This window comes from Erinaceus europaeus, chromosome 14, assembly GCF_950295315.1.
Source record: "Erinaceus europaeus chromosome 14, mEriEur2.1, whole genome shotgun sequence".
Classification (NCBI taxonomy): Eukaryota; Metazoa; Chordata; class Mammalia; order Eulipotyphla; family Erinaceidae; genus Erinaceus; species Erinaceus europaeus.
Window position 1 is genome coordinate 4146142 of NC_080175.1, and position 12715 is coordinate 4158856.

Consider the following 12715-nt stretch of genomic DNA (forward strand, 5'->3'; position numbering starts at 1 on the left):
GCAGGTGTCTATCTTTCTCTCCCCCTCTCTGTCTTCCCCTCCTCTCCCCATTTCTCTCTGCCCTATCCAACAACAGCAACAACAATAATAACCACAACAATGATGAAACAACAAGGGCAACAAAAGGGCAAAAAATGGTCTCCAGGAGCGGGGGATTCATGGTGCAGGCACCGAGCCCCAGCAATAACCCTGGAGAAAGAAAAAAAAAAAGAAAGAAAAAAAAGAAATAGTTCTTAAAAAAAAAAAAAGAGTAGATAGCATAATGGTTATGCTATCTACAGACTCTTGTGCCTGAGGCTCCAAAGTCCCAGGTTCAATCCCCCACCCCACCATCAGCCAGAGCTGAGTTAAAAAAAGACTCAGAGGGAGTCGGGCTGTAGCGCAGCGGGTTAAGCGCAGGTGGCGCAAAGCACAAGGACTGGCGTCAGGATCCTGGTTCGAGCCCCCAGCTCCCCACCTGCAGGGGAGTCGCTTCCCAGGCGGTGAAGTAGGTCTGTAGGTGTCTGTCTTTCTCTCCCCCTCTCTCTGTCTTCCCCTCCTCTCTCCATTTCTCTCTGTCCTATCCAACAACGAGGACATCAATAATAACTACAACAATAAAACAAGGGCAACAAAAGCGAATAAATAAATAAAATAAAAATAGAAATAAATAAAAAAAATAAAGACTCAGAGTTAAAAAAACAAAAACCAAGAAAAACTCTGGTCAAAAAAAAGGGCGAGGGGGACAGGCGGTGGCGCACCTGGTTAAGCGCTCACATTACAGTGCACAAGGACCCGAGTTCCAGCCCCCGGTCCCCACCTGCAGGGGGAAAGCTTTGCAAGTGGTGAAGCAGGACTGCAGGTGTCTCTGTGTCTCTCTCCCTCTCTCTCTCGCCCACCCTTCTCAATTTCTATCTCTAATAATAAATAAGATCTAAAAAAAAATTAAAAAAAAAAAAAAAAGAATTCCACAAAAAAAAAAAAAAAAGCGAGACACTCCCGGTGGCCAGGCGCCCACAAGCGCCCCAGCGCCCGCAGGCTGAGCCCTGAGTCCCCCCACCCGCTCCTCTGCCCGCCCCCATTCCCAGACAGGGTGCGCGGGCGCGGGCCGCCGCCAGGGGGCGCTCACCTGAACTTGCCGGTGCGCACCTGCAGGGCGCGGAGGCCGCAGCGCTGGGCACCGCCCACGTCGCCCACGAGGTCGTCTCCCACCATCAGCGCCTGCAGACACACGGAGGCTGAGGGCTGTGCCCTGCTGACTCTGGGCGGCATGCTCGGGAGGCCTGCCTGGCCGCAGGCTCAAGACCCTGTGGCCCCGCGGCCTGGGCGGCCAGAGCCCCCGACTTGCGGGCGGGCGTGAGGGTCTGAGTTCCATCGCCGCGCACAAGGACCCGGGTTCGAGCCCCCGGCTCCCCACCTGCAGGAGGGACGCTTCACAGGCGGTGAAGCAGGGCTGCTGGTGTCTGTCTCTCTCGCTGTCTGCCTCCCCCTTCCCTCTCAATTTATCTCTGTTTCTATTGTAAATAAGTAAATATTTAAAAATATTAAAAATAAATATATTGGGTTAACCGCACATGGTGCAAAGCGCAAGGGCCAGAGTAAGGATCCCGGGTTCTAATCCCCGGCTCCCCACCTGCAGGGGAGTCGCGCCACAGGCGGTGAAGCAGGTCTGCAGGTGTCTGTCTTTCTCTCCCCGTCTCTGTCTTCCCCTCCTCTCTCCATTTCTCTCTGGTCTATCCAACAACAACGACATCAATAACAATAATAAAACAACAAGGGCAACAAAAGGGAGTAAATATTTTATATATATATATTTTTTTTTTTTTTTCCTTTTCTTTTAAAAAATAAACCTTGTGATCTGGGAGGTGCTGCAGTGGATAAAGCACTGAACTCTCAAGCATGAGGTCCTGAATTGAGGTCCTGAGTTCAGTCCCCGGCAGCAAACGTACCAGAGTGATGTCTGATTTTTTTTTCTCTCTCTCCGTCTATCTTTCTCATTAATAAATGTAACCTTCTGGTCTGGGAAGTGGAGAAATGCATAAGACATTGGACTCTCAAGCATGAAGTCCTGGGTTCAATCCCTGGCAGCACATGTACAAGAGTGATGTCTGGTTATTTCTCTCTCTCTTCCTATCTTTCTCATGAATAAAGAAATAAAATCTCTAATAAATAAATGTAACCTTTAAAAATAAACCTCTAAAAGAAAAAAAAAAGGCTGGAGAGATAGCAAGTGTTTATACAAAAACTCTCTCACTCCAAAGCCCCAGGTTCAATCCCCAACACCACCATCAGCCAGAGCTGAGCAGGACTCTCTCTCTCTTACAAAGCAGAGCCCCAGACTGCAGGCACAGCACACAACTGCAGGGGGCCCACATGTGCTCATGTCAGATTCAACACACACACAGCCCCTGCCCCCAGACCGCCAGGGCTCCCAGGATGAGGAGGCTGTGACAGGGACAGAGAAGATGGAGCAGGGGAAGGATGGCGGCTGTGGTCCCTGCAGAGGAGCTGACGCCAGGGCCCGAGGGGGGTGGGGTGGGGGGAGCCTAGGGGGGTGGAGGTGCGCCCCTTCCCCCAAGCAGCCGGACCTGTCTGTGGCGCTGGGTCCCCGGGGAGCACTCTCAGTGAAGGGCAATCAGGCGCCGGGAGGAACAATTATGGCCAAATCAGCGAGGATTTAAAAAATCATTGGCGAGAAGATAGAGGTCGAGAGGTGCCCTGTCAGGGGAAATAAAGAGCCCCCCAACCCTGCCCCCCACCAGACCTGGGTCTCGCCTCCCCAGCTGCTACCTGGTGCTCTGGGGTCTCTCTCTCTCTCTCTCTCTCTCTTACAAAGCAGAGCACCAAATCCCAGGCACATCACACAAGTGCTCGTGTGAGATTCAACACACACAGACCCTGGCTGCCCTCACCCCCAGGTCTCCAGGGCTCCCAGGCTGAGGAGGCTGCTGCTTCCCATGGAACTTGGGTTCAGAGAGGGCCGGGAGACAGTGCAGCAGCAGGGAACTGGGCGAGCTGGTGGGTGCCCCAGGGGTGCTCTGGTCAGAGAGAATTATGAGGAGGGAGATAGCTCAGCAGGTGGAGTGCAAAACCAGTACCCCTGAGCTCCAGGTTCAATCCCAGGCACCACCCACATCAGAGCTGAGTGGGCCTCTGATCTCTCATAAAAAAGCAAAGCAGGGAGTCGGGCGGTAGCGCAGCGGGTTAAGCGCACGTGGCGCAAAGCACAAGGACTGGTGTAAGGGTCCCGGTTCGAACCCCCGGCTCCCCACCTGCAGGTGGATCGCTTCACAAGTGGTGAAGCAGGTCTACAGGTGTCTGTCTTTCTCTCCCCCTCTGTCTTCCCCTCCTCTCTCCACTTCTCTCTGTCCTATCCAACAACGACGACAATAATAACAACAACAATAACTACAACAATAAAACAATAAGGGCAACAAAAGGGAATAAATCAGTAAATAAATATTTAAAAAAGAAAAGCGAGGCCGGGTGGTAGCGTCCCCAGTTAAGTACACGTCACCAAGCTCAAGGACTGGGGTTCGAGCCCCCACTCCCCACCTGCAGGAGGTCCACTTCATGAGCCATGAAGCAGGTTTGTAGGTCTCTCTCTTTCTCTCTCTCTCCTCCTCCTCCTCCTCTCTATTTCCCCATCCTCTCTCAATTTCTCTGTCTTATCTAATAACAATAACAGCAACAACAAGAAGACTAAAAATGAATCTCTATCTTGTGGTCCTGGAGGTGGCGCAGTGGCTAAGGCACTGGGTTCCCAAGCATGAGGACCCGAGTTTAATCCCCGGCAGCACATGTACCAGAGTGATGTCTGGTTCTTTCCCTCTCTCCTAGCTTTCTCATAAATAAATAAATAAATAAATAAACAAATAAATAAAGTCTTTAGGAAAAAGTATCCCCATCTCTCAGAGACACTCAGGAGTAGCCACAGATGGAAATAATCTAGGGGAGGAAGGTAAAGGTGAAATAAACAGGTTCTTCTTCTTCTTCTAGCATTTGCCCTTCTTCCGTAGCCAGTCAACAGCGTAGGTTGAGCCTGATGTAAAGTTTCGAGACCTCCTTTGAATCTGGAGAGGTGGCAGTCGTTGACTATGTGGGTCATAGTCTGTCTGGAGCCGCAGGGGCAGTTTGGGTCGTCTCTGGCTCCCCAGCGATGGAACATAGCGGCGCACCGGCCATGGCCTGTTCGATAGCGATTGAGGAGGGCCCAATCATAACGTGCTAGGTCAAAGCCGGGTGGACGCTTGCAGGGGTCTGTGATGAGGTGTTTGTTCTTTACCTCAGCTGACTGCCAGCTCTGTTTCCAAGAGACTGGAACAGAGAAGTTCAGTGTAGGCGTAGGGGACCAGATTGGGTGACGAGACGTCAAATGTTGGACAGGGTGGGCGAAGATATCTGCGTATATTGGCAGGTCCGGTCGAGCGTAGACGTGGGAAATGAACTTAGATGATGCCGCATCCCGACGAATATCTGGCGGGGCGATGTTGCTAAGAACTGGCAGCCATGGGACCGGGGTGGAACGGATGGTTCCAGAAATGATCCTCATGGAGGAATATAATTTGGAATCGACCAAGTGGACATGGGGGCTACGGAACCATCCTGGGGCACAGTATTCTGCAGTGGAATAGCATAATGCCAGAGAGGATGATCGCAGTGTGGAAGCGCTCGCGCCCCATGAGGAGCTGGCCAGTCTTGCAATGATGTGATTCCTTGCGCCCACCTTTGCTGCAGTTTTTATGAGATGTTCGTGAAATGACAGAGTGCGATCGAGAGTAACGCCGAGATAGACTGGCTGGGCTTCACGCCGGATTCTCAAATCGCCAAGCTGCACGTGAAGCTCACGCGAGGCCGAGGCATGGTGTAGATGGAAAACAGATGATACCGTAAACAGGTAAAACTTCAAAACTTCAAGGGCAAAGCTGAGAACAAGTCAGACAGCCACCAGCACGGGCTGTGCCTCAGAGTGAGGCAGGTATGCTGGCGCTGTGTTTGCATAAACAAGGGGGTGGAAGTGAACAGCGGGACCGGTTGACCAGCATGGCCGCCCGGCAGCCACCACAGCAGAACCGTCTGAGGTAAGAACTGCCAGGGGTTAGAGCACAGGAGTTGGCAAGTGTGAGAGGCCTCAGCATCAATCCTTGCAGCTCATATGCCACAGCTGACGTGTCTCCCGATAAGCAAATCTTAGATGCCAGTGGTGGTGCACCTGGTTGACCGTGTATGTTGCCATGTGCAGGGACCTGGGTTCAAGCCCCGGATCCCCACCTGCAGAGGAGTCGCTTCACAGGCGGTGAAGCAGGTCTGCAGGTGTCTGTCTTTCCCTCCTCTCTGTCTTCCCCTCCTCTCTCCATTTCTCTCTGTCCTATCCAACAACAACGACATCAATAGTAACGATGATAATAACCACAGCAACGATAAAAAACAAACAAACAAACAAAAAAAACCAGGGTAACAAAAGGGAAAAAATGGCCTCCAGGAGCCCCAGCAATAACCCTGGAGGCAATAAATAAATAGAAAAAAGGGAAGGAAGGAAGGAAGGAAGGGAAGAGAAGGCTGGAGATACTCAGAACCTGCCCTGCTGTCTGCTCCTAGGGTGGAGGTCACACCTGGCTGCTTAGTCCTGGGTCTGTGTCAGGCCCCTGAGCTTCCCTGAGATCCTAGACGCCCCCCCCCCCCAATGTCAAGGGACCTACCTGGTGGGCTTCCAACCCCAACTCCTGCAGCGCCAACTTGAAGAATTCAGGCTCTGGCTTGCCGACCACTTCCGCCTTGAGTCCGCAGGCATACTGGGGGAGTGGAGGAAGGGAGCCCTTGAAAGCTTCTGTTGGGGGCGGAGGGAAGGGGACCCCAGGTGTGGGGCAGACTGCAGGGACAGGACACGTAGGCAAGGAGCATGCGGACCCCGTGAGGGGCTGCCAGGGTGACTGCACCCCTGGACCCTCCCCACCTCACTGGCCTCCCCCACAGCTGTCCCCCCAAGTCAGGGAAAGTGGGGGAAGAGCAGGGAGGGGGCTGATGGGCTCGAAGAGTGGGACCACTGTGACAGAAAGCAAACGTGGAAGCTTCCGGCAGGCGGGCACCTCGAGCGCCTTCGTGTAGGCGCCCACGTCCAGCATCAGGCCGGAGGTCTCCTTGTAGTAGCGCCTAGGACAGAGCAGAAGGGACGGCGTGAGGCCGGGGCCCGCCCATCTGCAGAAGCCCCCCAGGTGAGGGACAGCTTCAGGAGGACCCTGCTATGATGGTGGACAGGCCCCCAGGGGACACAAGGGGAACCCCACCGCCCACCCGGGATTCAGCACAAGGCTCCCCCTAAAACAGCTGCCTGGCCTTTCCCACAAGAGCCATTAACCTCCCGCGGCAGTTTGGTAAACAGCTTAATTTTCCCAGAGCCCTGTGACAGTGGAAATTACCAGACAATTCCACCGCGGCCTAAGCAGATGCCACGCACAAAGTCAGCCCATCTGGGGGGGGACAACGGGGGGGGAGGGGACAGTGCCCAGGTCCACACTCCCGCAAGGGGGGAGGTGCAGGGGGCAGCCCCCAGTGGACCTCCAAAGCTCTCTTTCTGTCTGAGCACCCCCACCCGGGGCCCTGACAGAGTTCCCATGTACTAGGCACCCCACATTCAGCAAGAAACCCGCCCACCCACACTGCTGGTCAAAGGGATCAGAGCCACCAAGCTGGAAGCCAGGGGGACTCCCAGGCGTCTCATCTCTCAGCTGCCTGAGTTACGCCGCGGCCCAAGTATAAGGGCTGCTTCAGATCGAAAGGCATGTATTTCTTTTAACAGATATAATTAGCACTTGCTCTCGAAAGAGAGAGAGAGAGAGAGGAGAGAGAGAAAGGCCAGGCAATAATGCACCTGGTTAAGCGCACACACTACAGGACCCAGGTTCAAGTCCCTAGTCCCCCCACCTGCAGGAGGAAAGCTTCACAAGTGGTGAAACAGGGCTGCAGGTTGTCTCTCTCCTTCCATCTCTCTCTCTCTCACCCTCTCTCTCTCTCTCTCTCTCTCTCTCTGCCTCCAGGCTTGTCTCTGGGGCTGGTTGCCTGCACTAGAATCCTCCTGGAAGCCACCTTCTTCCCCATTTTGTTGCTTGTGTTGTTGTTACTGCTGTTTAGGACAGAAAGAAATCAAGAGAAGAGGGGAAGACAGAGAGGGAGAGAGAGAAAGACACCTGCAGACCTGCTTCACCGCCTGTGAAGCGACCCCCTCCCTGCAGGTGGGGAGCCGGGGGCTCAAACCAGGATCCTTCTGCTGGTCTGCGCTTGGCTCCATGTGCGCTCAATCCGGTGTGCTACCACCCCTCCCTCCCTCTCTCTCTCCCTCTCCTCTCTCAATTTTTTCTGTTTCTATCTAATAATAAAAACATTTAATAAAAGATTGAAAAGGAGAGGGAGTCAGGCAGTAGTGAGGCAGGTTGAGCCCAGGTGGTGCCAAGCGCAAGGACCTGTGGGTAAGGATCCCGGTTTGAGCCCCCAGCTCCCCACCTGCAGGGGAGTCGCTTCACAGGCGGTGAAGCAGGTCTGCAGGTGTCTGTCTTTCTCTCCCCCTCTCTGTCTTCCCCTCCTCTCTCCATTTCTCTCTGTCCTAGCCAACAATGACAACAACAGCTAAAACAACAATAACAGCTACAACAAGCACAACAAAAAGGCAACAAAAAGGGAATATATAAATAAATATTTTTTAAAAGATTAAAAAGGAAAGAGAGAGAACACAGAGCAGAGAGAGAGAAAGAGTGGGAGAGAGCAGAACACAGAATTCTGGCCTGTGGGATCCCAGAGGTTGAACTAGGGCCTCTGGGGTGCCTCAGGCGGGCACTTACTGGGCTCTCATGCTGACAGAGCTTTGTTTTTTTAATTGGAGGGGCCAGGCAGTGGTGCACCTGGTTAAGCAAACACATCACAGTGCTCAAGGACCCAGGTTCAAGCCCCTGGTCCCCACCTGCAGGGGGAAAGCCTCACAAGTGGTGAAGAAGGGCTGCGGGTGTCTCTCTGTCTCTCTCCCTCTCTTCCTCACTGTGTGAAGCTCCTTCCCTGCAGGTGGGGACTGGGGGCTTGAACTCGGGTCCTTGTGCATGTAATGTGTGCGCTCACTATATGGGATACACCAAGCCCAGCCTCTTGTCTTTTTTTTTAAATCTATTTATTTCACATGAGATGGAGAGAATGTCTCAGCAGAGATGCAGAGAGACAAGACAGAGCACCTGCAGAGGAGAATGAACCAGAGGCCTTTAGGGGAGCCCCTCAGAGAGCAGGATTCACCCTCTCCCCAGAGATTCACCCCCTCCCCAGACACTCACCCTCTCCCCAGACACTCACCCTCCCCCCAGACACTCACCCTCTCCCCTGACACTCACCCTCTCCCCAGACACTCACCCTCTCCCCAGACACTCACCCTCTCCCCCAGACAGACACTCACCCTCTCCCCCAGACAGACACTCACCCTCTCCCCAGACACTCACCCTCTCCCCAGACAGACACTCATCCTCTCCCCAGACACTCACCCTCTCCCCAGACACTCACCCTCCCCCCAGACACTCACCCTCTCCCCAGACAGACACTCACCCTCCCCCCAGACACTCACCCTCTCCCCAGACATTCACCCTCTCCCCAGACAAACACTCACCCTCTCCCCAGACAGACACTCACCCTCTCCCCTGACACTCACCCTCCCCCCAGACACTCACCCTCTCCCCAGACACTCACCCTCTCCCCTGACACTCACCCTCTCCCTAGACACTCACCCTCCCCCCAGACACTCACCCTCCCCCCAGACACTCACCCTCTCCCCAGACACTCACCCTCTCCCCAGACACTCACCCTCCCCCCAGACACTCACCCTCTCCCCAGACACTCACCCTCTCCCCAGACAGACACTCACCCTCTCCCCAGACACTCACCCTCCCCCCTGACACTCACCCTCCCCCCAGACACTCACCCTCTCCCCAGACAGACACTCACCCTCTCCCCAGACACTCACCCTCTCCCCAGACACTCACCCTCCCCCCAGACACTCACCCTCTCCCCAGACAGACACTCACCCTCTCCCCAGACACTCACCCTCTCCCCAGACACTCACCCTCTCCCCAGACACTCACCCTCTCCCCAGACAGACACTCACCCTCTCCCCAGACACTCACCCTCTCCCCAGACACTCACCCTCTCCCCAGACACTCACCCTCTCCCCAGACACTCACCCTCTCCCCTGACACTCACCCTCTCCCCAGACACTCACCCTCCCCCCAGACACTCACCCTCTCCCCAGACACTCACCCTCTCCCCAGACACTCACCCTCTCCCCAGACACTCACCCTCCCCCCAGACACTCACCCTCTCCCCTGACACTCACCCTCTCCCCAGACACTCACCCTCTCCCCAGACACTCACCCTCTCCCCCAGACAGACACTCACCCTCTCCCCCAGACAGACACTCACCCTCTCCCCAGACACTCACCCTCTCCCCAGACAGACACTCATCCTCTCCCCAGACACTCACCCTCTCCCCAGACACTCACCCTCCCCCCAGACACTCACCCTCTCCCCAGACAGACACTCACCCTCCCCCCAGACACTCACCCTCTCCCCAGACACTCACCCTCTCCCCAGACAGACACTCACCCTCTCCCCAGACACTCACCCTCTCCCCTGACACTCACCCTCCCCCCAGACACTCACCCTCTCCCCAGACACTCACCCTCTCCCCTGACACTCACCCTCTCCCTAGACACTCACCCTCCCCCCAGACACTCACCCTCCCCCCAGACACTCACCCTCCCCCCAGACACTCACCCTCTCCCCAGACAGACACTCACCCTCTCCCCAGACACTCACCCTCCCCCCAGACACTCACCCTCTCCCCTGACACTCACCCTCTCCCCAGACACTCACCCTCTCCCCTGACACTCACCCTCTCCCCAGACACTCACCCTCTCCCCAGACAGACACTCACCCTCTCCCCAGACACTCACCCTCTCCCCAGACAGACACTCACCCTCTCCCCTGACACTCACCCTCTCCCCAGACACTCACCCTCTCCCCTGACACTCACCCTCTCCCCAGACACTCACCCTCTCCCCAGACAGACACTCACCCTCTCCCCAGACACTCACCCTCTCCCCAGACACTCACCCTCCCCCCAGACACTCACCCTCCCCCCAGACACTCACCCTCTCCCCAGACACTCACCCTCTCCCCAGACACTCACCCTCTCCCCAGACAGACACTCACCCTCTCCCCTGACACTCACCCTCTCCCCAGACACTCACCCTCTCCCCTGACACTCACCCTCTCCCCAGACAGACACTCACCCTCTCCCCAGACACTCACCCTCTCCCCAGACAGACACTCACCCTCCCCCCAGACACTCACCCTCTCCCCAGACACTCACCCTCTCCCCAGACACTCACCCTCTCCCCAGACACTCACCCTCTCCCCAGACACTCACCCTCTCCCCCAGACAGACACTCACCCTCTCCCCAGACACTCACCCTCTCCCCAGACAGACACTCACCCTCTCCCCAGACAGACACTCACCCTCTCCCCTGACACTCACCCTCTCCCCTGACACTCACCCTCTCCCCAGACAGACACTCACCCTCCCCCCAGACACTCACCCTCTCCCCAGACACTCACCCTCTCCCCAGACACTCACCCTCTCCCCAGACACTCACCCTCTCCCCTGACACTCACCCTCTCCCCAGACACTCACCCTCTCCCCTGACACTCACCCTCTCCCCCAGACAGACACTCACCCTCTCCCCAGACACTCACCCTCTCCCCAGACAGACACTCACCCTCTCCCCAGACAGACACTCACCCTCTCCCCAGACACTCACCCTCTCCCCAGACACTCACCCTCTCCCCAGTGAGATGAGCACAGGCCGTTCCAGCCCCATGAGTACCCGGAAGGCTCGGTTCATGTTCTGGTAGGAGAAGCCTTCCACTGCGTCCGCCATCAACACGCAGTTGGGGTTAGATGTGTCGATGTGTTCAAATTCAGAGAGGACGCCTGAGGAGACAGAAAGAGGAGGTCCAGGAAGTGGCACAGTGGATAAATCACTGAACTATCAAGCATGAGATTCTGAGTTTGATCCCCAGCTACCCATGTACCACAATGATGTCTGGTTATTTCTCTCCTCCTGTCTTTCTCATTAATAAAGAAATTATTTTTTAAAAAAGAGAGAGACAGCTCAAGGTTGGAAGTCAGGGCAGTGATGGCCCACTCCTGCCTGCATGTCCACCCTGTCGCTTCCCCAGACCTGCTCCTAGCTGCCCGGGAGTGGGCATGGAGGTGGCGGGCCAGGGAAAGGGGATAGGTATGGAGTGGGGGTTATGGGGGGACCCGGGACTCTGGAGTCTGTGGCCCAGCTGCCTCCTGGGACCTGCTTGATGGACTGGAGCTCCGGTTCTCGCTTTTCACTGGCTGACTGAGTGATGACTCTTTTGTTCATGTTTGACTTATTCCTTTTTACATATTTCTGATAGAGACAGTGAGAAATTAAGGGGGGGTGCCAGGTGGTGGGGTGCCTAGTTGAACATACATGTTACTATGCACAAGGAACCGGGTTCAAGCCCTGGGTCCCCACCTGCAGGGGGAAAGTTTCTCGAGGGGTGAAGCAGGGCTGCAGGGGTCTGTGTCTTTCCCTCTCTATCTCCTCCTTCCCTCTTATTCTGGTTGTGTCTATCCAATGAATAAATAAAGATCATTTAAAAAAATTTAAGGGGGTCGGGCGCACGTGGCGCAAAGCGCAGGGACCGGCGTAAGGATCCCGGTTCGAGCCCCTGGCTCCCCACCTGCAGGGGAGTCGCTTCACAGGCGGTGAAGCAGGTCTGCAGGTGTCTGTCTTTCTCTCCCCTTCTCTGTCTTCCCCTCCTCTCTCCATTTCTCTCTGTCCTATCCAACAACGAATTGCATCAACAAGGGCAATAATAATAACCACAACGAAGGTACAACAAGGGCAACAAAAGGGGGGAAAAATGGCCTCCAGGAGCGGTGGATTCATGGTGCAGGCACCGAGCCCAGCAATAACCCTGGAGGAGGAAAAAAAAAAATTTAAAGAGTAAAATTGAGAGGGGAAGGGGGAGGGAGGGAGGGAGGGAGAGAGAGAGAGGCCTGCAGACCTGCTTCACCTCTTGTGAAGTGACCCTCTGCAGGTGGGGAGCCGGGGGCTTGAACTGGGATCCCCCTTGAATGGGGATCCTTGCGGGGTCCTTGCTCTTCATACTATGTGCACTAAGCCAGGTGGGCCACTACCCAGCCCCCGTCTGTCTCTCTCTCCTTCTGTCTGTCTCTCTCCCTCTCCTCTACAGTGTGAGCCCCAGGATGGACGTGTCTCCTGGAAGGCCCAGGGTCCCTGCAGTCAGCTGACACCTGTGTTCCTCCTCCCCACAGGGCCCCCAGCCCCCTTCAGAGGGCCCAGCCCACCTGGGTGCACCAGTAGGTGTGGGCGCAGGCCTCGCTCCCTCAGCAGGCGGCAGGCGGCAGGTGCTGGTGCGGTCACCTCGTTCTCAGAGATGTCGAAGCCCAGTGCCTGCAGCTCCCGCACCAGTGCCCCCCGAGACTTCTGTGACTCATTGGTACAGAACCCCACCTTCAGCCTCGACCGCTTCAGCCTGCGGAGCCAGGGGGACCGGGCAGGCCATCAGCACCCAGGACCTGGGGCCAGTCCTCAAAGGCTGCTGGCGAACCCCCTCCCCAGAACCAGAGGGGATCCCGACCAGGACCCTT

At 55.8% G+C, this 12715-nt stretch overlaps 1 protein-coding gene across 1 annotated transcript in view; it reads right to left on the reverse strand.

The window, feature by feature from the left end:
- LHPP (phospholysine phosphohistidine inorganic pyrophosphate phosphatase) overlaps positions 1-12715 on the reverse strand; it is a 33487-nt gene that overhangs the window by 4692 nt on the left and 16080 nt on the right. Inside the window, exons 2-6 of the mRNA XM_007519660.3 lie at positions 12413-12600; positions 10843-10996; positions 6066-6129; positions 5679-5771; positions 1109-1200 (exon numbers count right to left, since the gene is read on the reverse strand). Of these exons, the coding sequence (XP_007519722.1) occupies positions 1109-1200; positions 5679-5771; positions 6066-6129; positions 10843-10996; positions 12413-12600 (591 nt within the window). The remainder of the gene's footprint in view (positions 1-1108; positions 1201-5678; positions 5772-6065; positions 6130-10842; positions 10997-12412; positions 12601-12715) is intronic.